The 19,682-nt window shown below is 43.7% G+C and overlaps 1 protein-coding gene across 4 annotated transcripts in view; it reads right to left on the bottom strand.

The window, feature by feature from the left end:
- The window catches only part of DCAF11 (DDB1 and CUL4 associated factor 11), a 96,586-nt gene extending 77,364 nt beyond the window's left edge, over positions 1-19,222 (bottom strand). Inside the window, exons 1-2 of one of the 4 annotated variants that reach the window (XM_073575378.1) lie at positions 19,071-19,222; positions 3,021-3,163 (exon numbers count right to left, since the gene is read on the bottom strand). In XM_073575378.1, coding sequence (XP_073431479.1) covers positions 3,021-3,055 — 35 coding nt within the window. In that variant the 5' untranslated portion in view covers positions 3,056-3,163; positions 19,071-19,222. Of the gene's footprint in view, positions 1-2,997; positions 3,164-18,636; positions 18,857-18,947; positions 18,991-19,070 lie in introns of those variants that run through there. The other 3 variants (XM_073575377.1, XM_073575375.1, XM_073575374.1) reach the window with 3 other exon arrangements.
- Positions 19,223-19,682: the final 460 nt, after the last annotated feature.

Here is a 19,682-nt window from a genome sequence, read left to right on the forward strand (position 1 = left end):
TGGGGTTGAGGTCACCTTTGTATTGTCTCGTGACATCAAGCCCACAGGTTAGTAATGTAAAGGAGTCTATAAGACACCTATCCATTACTAACCCCATAGTGATAGACTACTTTATTGAATCTTAATTAAACCATACTTACTGAACGCCTAATACACCGAAGTCAACGTCTCCTGCAACAAAAATAAAATAATAAACCACAAATATTCCTCACCTGTCCGCCGAGAAGGTAATGCATAATGTCCCATGACGATCCTGATCACTTTGAGAGCAGTCACATTACTGATATGACTGCTCTCAAAGACAGACGGCGATACATTGACAGAAGGTAATTGCTCCCGCAGTGTATCACTGAGCTGACGTGGAAAAGTTCACACACAGTGGTGCTGCAAGTCAGAGCACCGGACCTGATCAGCTGATGAACTCCAGTGAACTCTCACGGCAGCTCAGTGATACACTGAGAGGAGGTAATCGCTCCCGAAGTGTACGGCCAGGGGACGGATAGAGCGGTAACATCTCCCGATGTGACTGTTCTACACGTGAGATCGCCGTGGGACACTCGGGATTATGTGGACTACGGCGGACAGGCGAGTATATGCTGGTTTATTATTTTACATTATTTCTAGAAAACGAGGGAGTCGGGGATTTGGCGTTAGGTGAGTATAATGGGTTTTTATTTCTATGTGAATATGTACAGTATGTAAGTTTACTTTTTTTTTTAAACTATGAGCACAGGTGCCGGCAGATGATACTACACCTCCCATCAGTGACAGCAGTCGTAGCCCGATGGGAGCAGCAGTCTATTCGGCCCACACCTGCGGGTCACTGTCACAGCTGCAGGGTCATGGTGACATCTGCCAGCACGACCTCGCAGTGCTCTGACCGACGGTCTTATTGGCGGTCACGTTACTGCCGATAAGAACCACCGCGTCAGTGTTTCCCACGCTGTCACACAGATGACAGCATGGGAAACACCATAAGAAGCCGGTAAAATGCGAAACAAAAACTCAGCAAATCCGCAAATAATTTTATACCTGTGTTTTTGCTGTGGATTTGACTGACTCAATTGAAGTCAATGTTTGCGGAAACGCAAAAAGAACTGACATGCTGCAGAAAAAAAAACACACTGCAAATGCGGAAACGCAAAAAGAACTGACATGCTGCAGAAAAAAACAAACTGCAAATACACACGGAAATTTACTCATCATGGGCACAACACTTCAGTATTGTCATTCAATTCCCTTGCATATGAATGTCATTGCGTTTTTGGACCATTTCCGCGCGGAAAAAAAAGCAGCGAAAAGTGCACATTAAAGTCCTGTGATAGTTGGGGACCGCAATGAAGGTTTTGCACTGGGCACATGAGTTTTTAGTTAAGTCACTGTGTAAAGTAGAACTATCAGTATGAGAAGAAGGGACAGTTGCAGCCGGAAATATTGGAGCAGCTTACAGAATGTGGACGTTTTATTTAGATCTGGTCCTTGGTTGTGAGCTGTCAGTGCAGATATGGAGCAAACATTTATAAGCTGGGAAAATACTTGGATGATGAAAAGTAATATTACTGAGGATCTTTATTTGGTCTCAAAGTAAAGGCATTGTTTTAACAATGTATAACAGTATTATTTCAGCATTGTAGAGCCGTTACACGGATCATTTTGCCACTGTTATTTGGGAATTGCACAGGAACATATGCCCTTTAATTTTTTTTTTTTTTTGCATTACAAGGCAAAGTGTTACTGATCATTTTCTATGGGAATTATTATTATTTCTGCACTAAAGATATTACTATGTTAGCATTATATATTATATAAAAGCAGTACATTGACTAAATGGGAATGTATCCATTCGCAGTGCCTGAAATACAGCAGTTTGAGCAGCAGCAAGAATAAGAATATGGCACAATAAATTATGTGACTTCAGGGTAAAAAACTACAAAGCTACAGAAACTAGAAACTGTAAGGAAAGTGCTATATGTGAGAGAGTAGCATGAAAGGCAGACAGAAGACACTTCAAGAAAGATTATGACTTTTTAGTTGTTGCTGTAAGATCTTTGTTCTTGAAATTATCTAAACATCATCTATAAATGTGATATATAACATTTAAAAGAAAATATCTGATCGTTGTCTTAACCCTAAGCATCATGTGGAATTAGAAACTATTGGCAAGAATTACCACTGAACAATTGCCAATTGGTAATATGCTAGCTGATTGATGGTCATTTAATAGCCCGCTTAAAGGTGGACCACATTTTCATGGTGACAGGACAATCATTATTACCATCATTCTGTGAGCATAGAATAACATTGCTCTCGGCAGCACATTGTCTGGTTTACACAGGAGACTGTGCTGCCAAAAATGAAGATTTTTAAGCATGCTTAAAAATCGTTTCACCAGACGAACTAGCGTTTTGCTCATTTGTCAGTTCAGTTGATTGTCAGGATGTTTACACAGGCCAATTATTGGGAAATTAGGGTTCGTAAGAATAATTGTACCCCATAGATGCCCAGTGTAAATGCACCCTTAGTTTGAATAGGAAGTTTGATGGCAACATGCATGACATTGGCCTCGGAATAAGAACTAAAGTCCTCAATATGTAGAACATTTGCTGATAATTTGCTGATATTCTCCTGTTTGTACTTCAACTACATTTAGATGTATTTGGTTGTACTAACAAGCAATCCAGTTAGAAAAAAGAAAGACATGAATAGCACGAAAATATTGTAGTGCATGGCCTTCAGACGCCAACTAATCACTCGTAACACCAATGCTACAATAAAAGATGGAAGTGTTATCCTAAATCCATGATTCCTCTTTTCACCAGCTGCAATGTTTCAGCTTACGGTGGAGGTTTTCTCAATGTAGATACAGAGGAATAAGTGGGTCAAGACCCATAGGACTATATCAATTTGGGAATAGGTAAGGGTGTAATGCTTCATGTATGGATGAAATAGAAGTATATATATGTGATCTGTACAATGACATGTGTGGGGTGTTGTTACCTGCGCAGAAGATACGCCAATACCTGCGCCAGGTCAACGTTCTCCTCGTCATCATCATCCCGTAGCCCACGCGATCCTGAGTTGTTGCGGGATCCTCTTGGCGAATCACCTGAAGATCCTCCTCCACCCGCACTGCTGCTACTGCGTGTTCCCATCCTCCATTCCCCTGTACACCATATAAGCCTTAATAAGACAGTCTTTGTCACACAGAAAAAAAAGACAAAAATCAACATAACAGACACATATTTCTGCAGGCGTTTTCGCTTATGGACCTTGTATTTCTCAGGGTTTCTCTTTTAGTGCACTCACAAATAACATATTTACGTCAGCAAGATATCTAATGAAAAATGACTATTAAACTGGTAGTCCACAACCTGGAAACCGATTTTAAAATTAAGTAGACCCCCTTGTAAAAAAAACAAACACAAAAAAAAAAAAACTCACCTCTTGCACGAACGCCAATCCAGCAATATTGGCTCCAGGTCTGTAGGGGGTTTTCACGTAACATTGTTTTGTAATTTGAGCAATGCAGCCAATCAGCAGCAACTATTAGCCTGACACTCAGACAGGCATAAGAAGAGAGAAAACAGCAGCCCCATACCAGCTGCTGATTGGCCACCAGGTCCATGATGAGACTACTTAATGTGAAAGAGGTTATCATGATAGTGAACAATCCCTTTAATAATGGAACAAGTGAAACTAACTGATACTAATATAGCAAAGAAACAATGCGGTCAGCATATAACCAACACCTATAGATCTGAAAGAACTTAAAATGTTTATTTAGCCCCATAATGAGTGTTTTGGTCCTAAAATATCACTTGGCTTTGTACCAGAAATATGAGCCAACTTTTGATGGCAGGGATGCTATTATGCCATGCCTTTCCAGCTAAACCATGCCCCGTGTCAAGAGAGAAGAGCAGAGAAAGTTTGTAAAATACAGAATTGTAGTGGAAAAGGCACGCAAAGGTATCTAAACAAGTTTTTTTTTTAGTAGATTTGTTCCACAAACGCCTGAAAACACTTCATTTCTATTTGAAAACCACTTTGCATTTAATATGTTCACTATTTTGAGCATTTTTTTACTTAAGGTTTTGAACAAGTCCTGGTGGAAAAAAAAAATGCTTATCTTGTCTGTGATGTGGCCCCTGATGGAAAAAGCTTCAAACTAGGCAATGTCCAATCAAAGGGTAAAAAAAAAAAAACCAATAAACAAAACTCCAAATTAGGCAATGTCCAATCAAAAGGTTTAAAAAAAAAAACAAAAAAAAACTCTTACCAACCTTTTCCTAAAGCAATTGCCATTAGAAAACTTTTAGTTTTAAACGGACTCAAAAAAAAAACCCCTGCCATGTACACAGACCCTAAGACACTTTTTCAGAACTTTGTTGCCATAAAAGCTCTCGAGGAACATTTACTCTTTGGCCCCGATTTAACAAAGCTTTAACGCACAAAAACTGGCACAAAAGTTTTGAAAAGCTGCAAAATGTTGGAGCAACTTGGAGCTGCGCCAAAGTTTTACTATTCTTTCTGCTTTAATGCCAGTTTCTCCGAACTGGGAGACCCCTTATACACAGTATACGCTCCTGTATACAGCCCCCTATGGAGCATGGTAGTAGTACATACATGTGGTGTGCTCCATTAGAAGCAGTGACCCCTTATACACAGTCTACGCTCCTGTTTACAGCCCCCTATGGAGCATGGTAGTAATACATATGGTTAGGTCCATATATATTTGGACAGAGACAACATTTTTCTAATTTTGGTTCTAGACATTACCACAATGAATTTTAAACAAAACAATTCAGATGCAGTTGAAGTTCAGACTTTCAGCTTTCATTTGAGGGTATCCACATTAAAATTGGATGAAGGGTTTAGGAGTTTCAGCTCCTTAACATGTGCCACCCTGTTTTTAAAAGGACCAAAAGTAATTGGACAATTGACTCCAAGGCTATTTCAAGGACAGGTGTGGGCAATCCCTTCGTTATGTCATTCTCAATTAAGCAGATAAAAGGCCTGGAGTTGATTTGTGGTGTGGTGCTTGCATTTGGAAGATTTTGCTGTGAAGGAAACAGCGGTCAAAGGAGCTCTCCATGCAGGTGAAACAAGCCATCCTTAAGCTGCAATACAGAAAAAACCCATCCGAGAAATTGCTACAACATCAGGAGTGGCAAAATCTACAGTTTGGTACATCCTGAGAAAGAAAGCAAGCACTGGTGAACTCATCAATGCAAAAAGACCTGGGCGCCCACGGAAGACAACAGTGGTGGATGATCGCAGAATAATCTCCATGGTGAAGAGAAACCCCTTCACAACAACCAACCAAGTGAACAACACTCTCCAGGAGGTAGGTGTATCAATATCCAAAACTACCATAAAAAGAAGACTGCATGAAAGTAAATACAGAGGGTTCACTGCATGGTGCAAGCCACTCATAAGCATCAAGAATAAAAAGGCTAGACTGGACTTTGCTAAAAATCATCTAAAAAAGCCAGCACAGTTCTGGAAGAACATTCTTTGGACAGATGAAACCAAGATCAACCTCTACCAGAATGATGGAAAGAGAAAAGTATGGCGAAGGCGTGGTACAGCTCATGATCCAAAGCATACTACATCATCTGTAAAACACGGCGGAGGCAGTGTGATGGCTTGGGCATGCATGGCTGCCAGTGGCACTGGGTCACTAGTGTTTATTGATGATGTGATACAGGACAGAAGCAGCCAAATGAATTCTGAGGTATTCAGAGCCACACTGTGTGCTCAGATCCAGCCAAATGCAGCCAAACTGATTGGTCGTCGTTTCATACTACAGATGGACAATGACCCAAAACATAAAGCCAAAGCAACCCAGGAGTTTATTAAAGCAAAGAAGTGGAATATTCTTGAATGGGCAAGTCAGTTACCTGATCTCAACCCAACTGAGCATGCATTTCACTTGTTAAAGACTAATCTTCAGAGAGAAAGGCCCACAAACAAACAGCAACTGAAAACCACCACAGTGAAGGCCTGGCAGAGCATCAAAAAGGAGGAAACACAGCGTCTGGTGATGTCCATGAGTTCAAGACTTCAGGCAGTCATTGCCAACAAAGAGTTTTCAACCAAGTACTAGAAATGAACATTTTATTTACAATTATTTAATCTGTCCAATTACTTTTCATCCCTTGAAAAACAGGGTGGCAGATGTTAAAGAGCTGAAACTCCTAAACCCTTCATCCAATTTTAATGTGGATACCCTCAAATGAAAGCTGAAAGTCTGAACTTCAACTGCATCTGAATTGTTTTGTTTAAAATTCAATGTGGTAATGTCTAGAACCAAAATTAGAAAAATGTTGTCTCTGTCCAAATATATATGGACCTAACTGTACATGTGGTGGTCTCCACTAGAAGCAGTGACCCCTTATACACAGTATATGCACCTGTATACAGCCCCCTATGGAGCATGGTATTAAGACATACAAGTAGTGTTCTCCACTAGAAGCAGTGATCCCTTATACACAGTATATGCTCCTGTATACAGCCCCGTATGGAGCATGGTTGTAATACATACATGTGGTGTGCTCCACTAGAAGCAGTGACCCCTTATACACAGTATACACTCCTGTATACAGCCCCCTATTGAGCATGGTAGTAATACATAGATGTGGTGATCTCCACTAGAAGCAGTGACCCCTTATACACAGTATATATTCCTGTATACAGCCCCCTATGGAGCATGGTAGTAATACATACATGTGGTGGTTTCCACTAGAAGCAGTGACCCCTTACACACAGTATACGCTCCTGTATACAGCCCCCTATGGAGCATGGTAGTAATACATACATGTGGTCTTCTTCACTAGAAGCAGTGACCCCTTATACACAGTATATGTTCCTGTATACAGCCCCCTATGGAGCATAGTAGTAATACATACATGTGGTGTTCTCCACTAGAAGCATTGACGCCTTATACACAGTATATGTTCCTGTATACAGCCCCCTCTGGAGCATGGTAGTAATACATACAGTCATGGCCAAAAGTTTTGAGAATGACACAAATATTAATTTTTACAAAGTCTACTGCTTCATTTTTTCTAATGGCAATTTGCATATACTCCAGAATGCTATAAAGAGTGATCAGCTTAACAGCAATTACTTGCAAAGTCAATATTTGCCTAGAAAATGAACTTTATCCCCCAAAACACATTTCAACATCATTGCAGCCCTGCCTTAAAAGGACCAGCTAACATCGTTTCAGTGATTGCTCCATTAACACAGGTGTGGGTGTTGATGAGGACAGGGCTGGAGATCAATCTGTCATGATTAAGTAAGAATGACACCACTGGACACTTTAAAAGGAGGCTGGTTCTTGGCATCATTGTTTCTCTTCTGTTAACCATGGTTATCTCTAAATAAACACGTGCAGTCATCATTGCACTGCACAAAAATGGCCTAACAGGGAAGAGTATCGCAGCTAGAAAGATTGCACCTCAGTCAACAATCTATCGCATCATCAAGAACTTCAAGGAGAGAGGTTCCCTTGTTGCCAAAAAGGCTCCAGGGCGCCCAAGAAAGACCAGCAAGCGCCAGGACCGTCTCTTAAAAGTGTTTCAGCTGCGGATCGGGCTACCAGCAGTGCAGAGCTTGCTCAGGAATGGCAGCAGGCAGGTGTGAGTGCACGCACTGTGAGGCGGACACTCTTGGAGCAAGTCCTGGTCTCAAGGAGGGCAGCAAAGAAGCCACTTCTCTCCAGGAAAAACATCATGGACAGACTGATATTCTGCAAGAGGTACAGGGAGTGGACTGCTGAGGACTGGGGTAAAGTCATTTTCTCTGATGAATCCCCTTTTCGATTGTTTGGGACATCTGGAAAACGGCTTATTCGGAGAAGACCAGGTGAGCGCTACCACCTGTCTTGTCTCATGCCAACTGTCAAGCATCCTGAAACCATTCATGTGTGGGGTTGCTTCTCAGCCATGGGAATGGGCTCTCTCTCAGTCTTGCCTAACCACACAGCCATGAATAAAGAATGGTACCAGAATGTCCTCCAAGAGCAACTTCTCCCAACCGTCCAAGAGCAGTTTGGCGATCAACAATGCCTTTTTCAACATGGTGGAGCACCTTGCCATAAAGCAAAGGTGATAACTAAATGGCTCAGGGAACAAAACATAGAGATTTTGGGACCATGGCCTGGAAACTCCCCAGATCTTAATCCCATTGAGAACTTGTGGTCAATCATCAAGAGACGGGTGGACAAACAAAAACCTTCAAATTCAGACAAAATAAAAGCATTGATTTTGCAAGAATGGACTGCTATCAGTCAGGATTTGATCCAGAAGTTGATTGAGAGCATGCCAGGGAGAATTGCTGAGGTCCTGAAGAAGGGTCAACACTGCAAATATTGACTTGCTGCATTAACTCATTCTAACTGTCAATATAACCCTTTGCTACTCATAATATCATTGCAATTATATTTCTGTATGTGATAAAAACATCTGACAAACACACATAAAAACCAGAGGCCAGCAGATCATGTGAAAATATAATATTTGTGCCATTCTCAAAACTTTTGGCCATGACTGTACATGTGGTGTTCTCCACTAGAAGCAGTGACCCCTTATACACAGTATATGTTCCTGTATACAGCCACCTATGGAGCATGGTAGTAAAACATACATGTGGTGTTCTCCACTAGAAGCAGTGACTCCTTATACACAGTATACGCTCCTGTATACAGCCCCCTATGGAGCATGGTAGTAATACATACAGGTGGTGTTCTCCACTAGAAGCAGTGACCCCTTCCACACAGTATATGCTCCTGTATACATCCCCGTATGGAGCATGGTAGTAATACATACATGTGGTGTTCTCCACTAGAAGCAGTGACCCCTTATACACAGTATATGCTCCTGTATACAGCCCGCTATGGAGCATGGTAGTAATACATACATGTGGTATTCTTCACTAGAAGCAGTGACCCCTTATACACAGTATATGTTCCTGTATACAGCCCCCTATGGATCATGGTAGTAATACATACATGTGGTGTTCTTCATTAGAAGCTGTGATCCCCTTATACACAGTATATGCTCCTGTATACAGCCCCCTGTGGAGCACGGTAGTAATACATGTGGTGTTCTCCACTAGAACCAGTGACCCCTTATACACAGTAAATGTTCCTGTATACATCCCCCTATGGAGCATAGTACTAATACGTATATGTGGTGGTTTACACTAGACGCAGTTACCCCTTATACACAGTATACACTCCTGTATACAGCCCCCTATGGAGCATGGTAGTAATACATACATGTGGTATTGTTCACTAGAAGCAGTGACTCCTTATACACAGTATATGTTCCTGTATACAGCCCCCTATTGAGCATGGTAGTAATACATACAGGTGGTGGTCTTCACTAGAAGCAGTGATCCCCTTATACACAGTATACGCTCCTGTATACAGCCCCCTCTGTAGCATGGTAGTAATACATACAGGTGGTGTTCTCCACTAGAAGCAGTGACCCCTTATACACAGTATACACTCCTGTATACAACCACCTATGGAGCATGGTAGTAATACATACATGTGGTGCTCTCCACTAGAAGCAGTGACCCCTTATACACTCCTGTATACAACCACCTATGGAGCATGGTAGTAATACATACATGTGGTGCTCTCCACTAGAAGCAGTGACCCCTTATACACTCCTGTATACAGCCCCCTATGGAGCACGGTAGTAAAACATACATGTGGTGTTCTCCACTGGAAGCAGTGACTCCTTATACACAGTATAAGCTACTGTATACAGCCCCCTATGGAGCATGGTAGTAATACGTACATGTGGTGGTCTCCACTAGAAGCTGTGACCCCTTATACACAGTATATGCTCCTGTATACAGCCCCCTATGGAGCATGGTAGTAATGCATACATGTGGTGGTCTTCAATAGAAGAAGTCACCCATTATACACAGTATATGCTCCTGTACACAGCCCCCTATGGAGCATGGTAGTAATACACACAGGGGGTGCTCCATCAGAAGCAGTGATCCCTTATACACAGTATATGCTCCTGTATACAGCCCCCTATGGAGCATGGTAGTAATACATACAGGTGGTGTTCTCCACTAGAAGCAGTGACCCCTTATACACTGTATATTTTCCTGTATACAGCCCCCTATGGAGCATGGTAGTAATACATACATGTGGTGTTCTCCACTAGAAGCAGTGACCCTTTACACACAGTATATGTTCCTGTATACATCCCCGTATGGAGCATGGTAGCAATACATACATGTGGTGTGCGCCACTAGAAGCAGTGACCCCTTATACACAGTATATGCTCCTGCACACAGCCCCCTATGGAGCATGGTAGTAATATACACAGGTGGTGTTCTCAATAAGAAGCAGTGATTCCTTATACACAGTATACACTCGGGTATACAAACCCCTATGGAGCATGGTAGTAATACATACATGTGGTGTTCTCCACTAGAAGCAGTGACCCCTTACACACAGTATACGCTCCTGTATACAGCCCCCTATGGAGCATGGTAGTAATACATACATGTGGTGTTCTCCACTAGAAGCAGTGACCCCTTATACACAGTATATGTTCCTGTATACAGCACTCTATGGAGCATGGTAGTAATACATACATGTGGTGTGCTCCACAAGAAGCAGTGACCCCTTATACACAGTATATATTCCTGTATACAGCCCCCTATGGAGCATGGTAGTAATACATACAGGTGGTGTTCTCCACTAGAAGCAGTGACCCCTTATACACAGTATATGTTCCTGTATACAGCCCCCTATGGAGCATGGTAGTAATACATACATGTGGTGGTCTCCACTAGAAGCAGTGACCCCTTATACACTGTATATGTTCCTATATACAGCCCCATATGGAGCATGGTAGTAATACATATATGTGGTGGTGTCCACTAGAAGCAGTGACCCTTTATACACAGTATATGCTCCTGTATACAGCCCTCTATGGAGCATGGTAGTAATACATACATGTGGTGTGCTCCACTAGAAGCAGTGACCCCTTATACACAGTATATGCTCCTGTATACAGCCCCCTATGGAGCATGGTAGTAATACATACATGTGGTGTTCTCCACTAGAAGCAGTGACTCCTTATACACAGTATATGTTCCTGTATACAGCCCCCTAAGGAACATGGTAGTAATACATACATGTGGTGTTCTCCACTAGAAGCAGTGACTCCTTATACACAGTATATGCTCCTGTAAACAGCCCCCTATGGAACATGGTAGTAATACATACATGTGGTGGTCTCCACTAGAAGCAGTGACCCCTTATACACAGTATATGCTCCTGTATACAGCCCCCTATGGAGCATGGTAGTAATACATACATGTGGTGGTCTCCACTAGAAGCAGTGACCCCTTATACGCAGTATATGCTCCTGTATACAGCCTCCTATGGAGCATGGTAGTAATACATACATGTATAGCCCTTCTCCTTACGAGTGGCGGTCGTTTATCGCCCTCCAGGCTCCTCCCGCCAGTTTCTAGACCAATTCATCACCTGGCTTACTCACTTTCTATCCTGTGACATCCCCACCCTCATCATGGGAGACTTTAACATCCCCATCAATGATCCGCTCTCCCAGTCTGCCTCTCATCTTCTTTCTCTAACTTCTTCATTCGGCCTCTCACAGTTTACTAATTCTCCTACACATGAGGACGGGAATACTCTGGACCTGGTTTTCTCCCGTCCCGGCTCGCTGCACGACTTTACTAATTCACCCCTCCCGCTCTCGGACCACAACCTTCTTTCCTTCTCTGTCAAAAATTGTCTCCTCACCCGGAACACCCCCACTTACCACACTTATCGGAATACACGTACCATTAATACCCAACAGCTTAGGGACAATCTCCACACATCTTTAGCCCCCATCTCCACCCTCTCCTGTCCAGACATAGCATTGTCACACTTCAATAATACACTGAAGAATGCCCTAGATGAAGCAGCACCTTCTATACGCAGAAAGACCCGACACAGACAACGGCAGCCCTGGCACACAACGCAAACACGCTTTCTTCAGCGCTGCTCGAGGTGTGCAGAGCGGCAGTGGAGAAAATCTCTCTTAGCAGAAGACTTCATCCACTATAAGTTCATGCTCAAAACCTATAACTCTGCCCTTCATCTGGCCAAACAATCCTACTTCACCACCCTCATCACCTCACTATCCAACAACCCAAGACGACTTTTTGAAACCTTAAACTCCCTCCTGAAACCTAAAGTACAGGCCCCCATCACCAACCTCAGCGGTGAGGATCTGCCAACTTATTTCCTAGAAAAAATCAACCACATCCATCAGGATATCTCAGCCCTATCTCCTCAGTGCCTGGATCCCCTTCCCTGCCGCACCTCAAGCTCACTAGACATCTTTGAGCCTGTTTCAGAAGAAGAAGTTTCCAAGCTCCTCGCTTCTGCTCGGCCTACAACCTGCAACAGTGACCCTATTCCTTCACAGCTCCTGCAGTCTCTCTCACCAGTGGTCACCACTCACCTGACTAAAATATTTAACCTCTCTCTTTCTTCAGGTATATTTCCCTCCTCATTTAAACATGCCATCATAACCCCTTTACTTAAAAAGCCATCCCTGGACCAGAACTGCACTGCTAACTACAGACCTGTCTCTAACCTTCCCTTCATATCTAAACTCCTGGAACGCCTGGTCCACTCCCGTCTAATCCGCTATCTCTCGGATAACTCTCTTCTCGACCCCTTACAATCTGGTTTCCGCTCTTTACACTCTACTGAAACTGCCCTCACTAAAGTCTCTAATGATTTAATAACAGCTAAATCGAAAGGTCATTGCTCCCTGCTGATTCTCCTGGATCTCTCTGCCGCATTTGACACTGTGGATCACCAGCTCCTCCTCACTATGCTCCGCTCTATAGGCCTCAAGGACACGGCCCTCTCCTGGTTCTCCTCCTACCTCTCTGACCGCTCCTTCACTGTATCTTTTTCCGGCTCCTCTTCCTCTTCTCGTCCCCTTACTATTGGGGTCCCGCAGGGCTCAGTCCTAGGCCCCCTCCTCTTCTCTTTATACACTGCCCCTATTGGACAAACAATCAGCAGATTTGGGTTCCAGTATCATCTCTATGCTGATGACACCCAATTATACACTTCTTCCCCTGACATCACCCCTACCCTAATTCAAAATACCAAGGATTGTCTGTCTGCTGTCTCTAGCATCATGTCCTCCCTCTATCTGAAACTAAATCTCTCTAAAACTGAACTTCTTGTGTTTCTCCCCTCTACTAACCTCACTCTACCTAACATCGAAATAACCCTGGAGGGTTCAACCATAACTCCCAAGCAGCATGCACGCTGTCTTGGGGTCATATTCGACACTGAACTTTCCTTTACTCCGTACATCCGATCACTCAGTCGCTCTTGTCACCTGCATCTTAAAAACATCTCCAGAATCCGACCTTTTCTCATCTTTGAAACTGCTAAGACTCTTACTGTCGCTCTTATTCATTCTCGCCTGGACTACTGCAACTCTCTTCTGATCGGTCTCCCTCTTACCAAACTTTCTCCTCTCCAATCCATCTTGAATGCGGCAGCCAGGGTCATATTTCTGTCCAGCCGCTTCACCGATGCCTCCATCTTGTGCCAGTCATTACACTGGCTACCTATTCGCTACAGGGTCCAGTATAAACTCATCTCTCTCACCCACAAAGCTCTCCACTGTTCTGCACCGCCTTATATCTCCTCTCTCATCTCTGTCTATCGCCCTACACGTGCCCTCCGTTCTACAAATGACCTAAGACTAACATCCCCCGTAATCCGAACCTCGCACCTCCGCCTCCAAGACTTCTCTCGTGCTGCTCCAGCTCTCTGGAATGCACTTCCCCAGGCGATCAGACTGATACCTAGCCCTGACCTATTCAAGCGCGCTTTGAAAACCCATCTCTTCAAACAAGCCTACCACATCAACTACCCAGCAAGCTAACTTTGCCCTGTTCCCTCCTTCCAAATATTATTCTGAATCTGCACCCTACTATTCATCTGTCTCCACACCCTTCATGCACAGGATAACTGCACTTGATACTTGTCTATTGCACTTAAACACACGGGCTGATGACCGGATCATGCAGCTTTATATGAAAATCCCTATTATAATTGCCAGACCTGAATTAACAAGCATTTTTCACCTACTGTGTCCCCCCATTTCCTTGTAGATTGTAAGCTTGCGAGCAGGGACCTCACTCCTAATGTCACTGTTTGAATTGTCTTAACTTGTATTGAATTTATTGTCTGTACATGTCCCCGCTTAATTGTAAAGTGCTGCGGAATATGTTGGCGCTATATAAATAAAAATTATTATTATTATTATACATGTGGTGGTCTCCACTAGAAGCAGTGACCCCTTATACACAGTATATGTTCCTGTATACAGCCCCCTATGGAGCATGGTAGTAATACATACATGTGGTGGTCTCCACTAGAAGCAGTGACCCCTTATACACTGTATATGTTCCTGTATACAGCCCCATATGGAGCATGGTAGTAATACATATATGTGGTGGTGTCCACTAGAAGCAGTGACCCTTTATACACAGTATATGCTCCTGTATACAGCCCTCTATGGAGCATGGTAGTAATACATACATGTGGTGTGCTCCACTAGAAGCAGTGACCCCTTATACACAGTATATGCTCCTGTATACAGCCCCCTATGGAGCATGGTAGTAATACATACATGTGGTGGTCTCCACTAGAAGCAGTGACTCCTTATACACAGTATATGTTCCTGTATACAGCCCCCTATGGAACATGGTAGTAATACATACATGTGGTGATCTCCACTAGAATCAGTGACCCCTTATACACAGTATATGTTCCTGTATACAGCCCCCTATGGACCATAGTAGTAATACATACATGTGGTGTTCTCCACTAGAAGCAGTGACCCCTTATACACAGTATATGCTCCTGTATACAGCCCCCTATGGAGCATGGTAGTAATACATACATATGGTGGTCTCCACTAGAAGCAGTGACCCCTTATACACAGTATATGCTCCTGTATACAGCCCCCTATGGAACATGGTAGTAATACATACATGTGGTGGTCTCCACTAGAAGCAGTGACCCCTTATACACAGTATATGCTCCTGTATACAGCCCCCTATGGAGCATGGTAGTAATACATACATGTGGTGGTCTCCACTAGAAGCAGTGACCCCTTATACACAGTATATGCTCCTGTATACAGCCCCCTATGGAGCATGGTAGTAATACATACATGTGGTGGTCTCCACTAGAAGCAGGGACCCCTTATACACAGTATATGCTCCTGTATACAGCCCCCTATGGAGCATGGTAGTAATACATACATGTGGTGGTCTCCACTAGAAGCAGTGACCCCTTATACACAGTATATGTTCCTGTATACAGCCCCCTATGGAGCATGGTGGTAATACATACATGTGGTATTCTCCACTAGAAGCAGTGACCCTTTATACACAGTATATGCTCCTGTATACAGCCCCTTATGGAGCATGGTAGTAATACATACATGTATTGTTCTCCACTAGAAGCAGTGACCCCTCATACACAGTATATGTTCCTGTATACAGCCCCGTATGGAGCATGGTAGTAATACATACATGTGGTGGTCTCCACTAGAAGTAGTGACCCCTTATACACAGTATATGCTCCTGTATACAGCCCCTTATGGAGCATGGTAGTAATACATACATGTAGTGTTCTCCACTAGAAGCAGTGACCCCTCATACACAGTATATGTTCCTGTATACAGCCCCGTATGGAGCATGGTAGTAATACATACATGTGGTGGTCTCCACTAGAAGCAGTGACCCCTCATACACAGTATATGCTCCTGTATACAGCCCCCTATGGAGCATGGTAGTAATACATACATGTGGTGGTCTCCACTAGAAGCAGTGACCCCTTATACACAGTATATGCTCCTGTATACAGCCCCCTATGGAGCATGGTAGTAATACATACATGTGGTATTCTCCACTAGAAGCAGTGACCCCTCATACACAGTATATGTTCCTGTATACAGCCCCATATGGAGCATGGTAGTAATACATACATGTAGTGTTCTCCACTAGAAGCAGTGACCCCTTATACACAGTATATGCTCCTGTATACAGCCCCCTATGGAGCATGGTAGTAATACATACATGTGGTGGTCTCCACTAGAAGCAGTGACTCCTTATACACTGTATATGCTCCTGTATACAGCCCCCTATGGAGCATGGTAGTAATACATACATGTGGTGTTCTCCACTATAAGCAGTGACTCCTTATACACTGTATATGCTCCTGTATACAGCCCCATATGGAGCATGGTAGTAATACATACATGTGGTGTTCTCCACTAGAAGCAGTGACCCCTCATACACAGTATATGCTCCTGTATACAGCCCCCTATGGAGCATGGTAGTAATACATACAGGTGGTGGTCTCCACTAGAAGCAGTGACCCTTTATACACAGTATATGCTCCTTTATACAGCCCCCTATGGAGCATGGTAGTAATACATACATGTGGTGGTCTCCACTAGAAGCAGTGACCCCTCATACACAGTATATGATCCTGTATACAGCCCCCTATGGAGCATGGTAGTAATACATACAGGTGGTGGTCTCCACTAGAAGCAGTGACCCCTTATACACAGTATATGCTCCTGTATACAGCCCCCTGTGGAGCATGGTAGTAATACATACATGTGGTGGTCTCCACTAGAAGCAGTGACCCCTTATACACAGTATATGCTCCTGTATACAGCCCCCTATGGAACATGGTAGTAATACATACATGTGGTGGTCTCCACTAGAAGCAGTGACCCCTTATACACAGTATATGCTCCTGTATACAGCCCCCTATGGAGCATGGTAGTAATACATACAGGTGGTGTTCTCCACTAGAAGCAGTGACCCTTTATACACAGTATATGTTCCTGTATACAGCCCCATATGGAGCATGGTAGTAATACATACATGTGGTGTGCTCCACTAGAAGCAGTGACCCCTCATACACAGTATATGCTCCTGTATACAGCCACATATGGAGCATGGTAGTAATACATACATGTGGTGGTCTCCACTAGAAGCAGTGACCCCTTATACACAGTATATGTTCCTGTATACAGCCCCGTATGGAGCATGGTAGTAATACATACATGTGATGGTCTCCACTAGAAGCAGTGACCCCTTATACACAGTATATGTTCCTGTATACAGCCACATATGGAGCATGGTAGTAATACATACATGTGGTGGTCTCCACTAGAAGCAGTGACCCCTTATACACAGTATATGTTCCTGTATACAGCCCCGTATGGAGCATGGTAGTAATACATACATGTGATGGTCTCCACTAGAAGCAGTGACCCCTTATACACAGTATATGTTCCTGTATACAGCCCCGTATGGAGCATGGTAGTAATACATACATGTGATGGTCTCCACTAGAAGCAGTGACCCTTTATACACAGTATATGTTCCTGTATACAGCCCCGTATGGAGCATGGTAGTAATACATACATGTAGTGTTCTCCACTAGAAGCAGTGACCCTTTATACACAGTATATGTTCCTGTATACAGCCCCGTATGGAGCATGGTAGTAATACATACATGTAGTGTTCTCCACTAGAAGCAGTGACCCCTTATACACAGTATATGCTCCTGTATACAGCCCCATATGGAGCATGGTAGTAATACATACATGTGGTGTTCTCCACTAGAAGCAGTGACCCCTTATACACAGTATATGTTCCTGTATACAGCCCCGTATGGAGCATGGTAGTAATACATACATGTGGTGGTCTCCACTAGAAGCAGTGACCCTTTATACACAGTATATGCTCCTGTATACAGCCCCATATGGAGCATGGTAGTAATACATACATGTGGTGTTCTCCACTAGAAGCAGTGACCCCTTATACACAGTATATGCTCCTGTATACAGCCCCATATGGAGCATGGTAGTAATACATACATGTAGTGTTCTCCACTAGAAGCAGTGACCCCTTATACACAGTATATGCTCCTGTATACAGCCCCATATGGAGCATGGTAGTAATACATACATGTGGTGTTCTCCACTAGAAGCAGTGACCCCTTATACACAGTATATGTTCCTGTATACAGCCCCGTATGGAGCATGGTAGTAATACATACATGTAGTGTTCTCCACTAGAAGCAGTGACCCTTTATACACAGTATATGTTCCTGTATACAGCCCCGTATGGAGCATGGTAGTAATACATACATGTAGTGTTCTCCACTAGAAGCAGTGACCCCTTATACACAGTATATGCTCCTGTATACAGCCCCATATGGAGCATGGTAGTAATACATACATGTGGTGTTCTCCACTAGAAGCAGTGACCCCTTATACACAGTATATGTTCCTGTATACAGCCCCGTATGGAGCATGGTAGTAATACATACATGTAGTGTTCTCCACTAGAAGCAGTGACCCCTTATACACAGTATATGTTCCTGTATACAGCCCCCTATGGAGCATGGTAGTAATACATACATGTGGTGGTCTCCCCTAGAAGCAGTGACCCTTTATACACAGTATATGTTCCTGTATACAGCCCCGTATGGAGCATGGTAGTAATACATACATGTAGTGTTCTCCACTAGAAGCAGTGACCCCTTATACACAGTATATGCTCCCAGTTTCCATGCTGCCCGCCTGCTCCCAGTATCAGGGGTCTGTAGCACACTGATCCCACCGCAGCTTGTCAGCACGAGGCCCATTTACTATTTTTGTGAACTCTTCTGAGAGCGAGTGAAGGATCGCCTGCAGCCCGGCGTACTGGCCCGCACAGCTGACGTTCCTGCTCACAGAAAGCCAGACCGCTGATAACATAGCTGGGCCTCACGGCGTCAGCCGACTAGCAGTGCAGTGATGGTTGCACAATAACAAGCATACTCCTGGAGCCGGTCCTGCCCGGTGACATTACACGGGCACGCACAGCTGTGAGCGGCTCCTCGGCAGCTCCGCCTGGCAGAGAGACCGCGGAGAGGTAATCATGCTATACATAAGGATACATACACACAGTGTTTACATCTCTCCAGAACGTCTCTCTTCAGCTTCCGGTTCCCAGACTGGACACGTGACTGCTGCCTGATTGGGTAACAGGTCGCCTGAGGTTTCCAGCGCCGCCAGCGATTGGTTTTGGATTGTCCCGCCCCCTTGTTTACAATTTTGCACTGTGGAAGAGCGAACATATGCTCATTGGTCGGTTCGGTTACCGAGGTGACGGTTAACCTCTTCGTTGCTGCAAATACCATGGTGAATGCAGTCTATTGCTCCCTGGTATCACCTGTTTCAGACTGTGACTACAGTGTTTGTCAGTGAGATCAGTGACAGGAAGGAAGTCTTTACATTTACATACAACCTCTAATATCGCTTCTGTAGCAAGTCCTCACCAATTACACATTTAGGGCTCATACTTATTTGCGAGAAATATGGACAAGTGCAATCCGATAAAAAATCAGATTGCACTCAGACCAATGTTATTCAATAGGTGACATCTCATTTGCAATTTTTTTCTCAGCTGAAATTGGACTGAGAAAAAAATGGCAGCATGCTGTGTATTGCTGCGTATCTCGGACGTGACTCGCCAATGCAAGTCAATGGGTGCGAGAAAAAAATCGCACAGCA

The sequence above is a fragment of the Dendrobates tinctorius genome, unplaced genomic scaffold, assembly GCF_039654945.1.
Source record: "Dendrobates tinctorius isolate UK_male_01 unplaced genomic scaffold, ASM3965494v1 ptg000044l, whole genome shotgun sequence".
In the NCBI taxonomy this organism is placed as follows: Eukaryota; Metazoa; Chordata; class Amphibia; order Anura; family Dendrobatidae; genus Dendrobates; species Dendrobates tinctorius.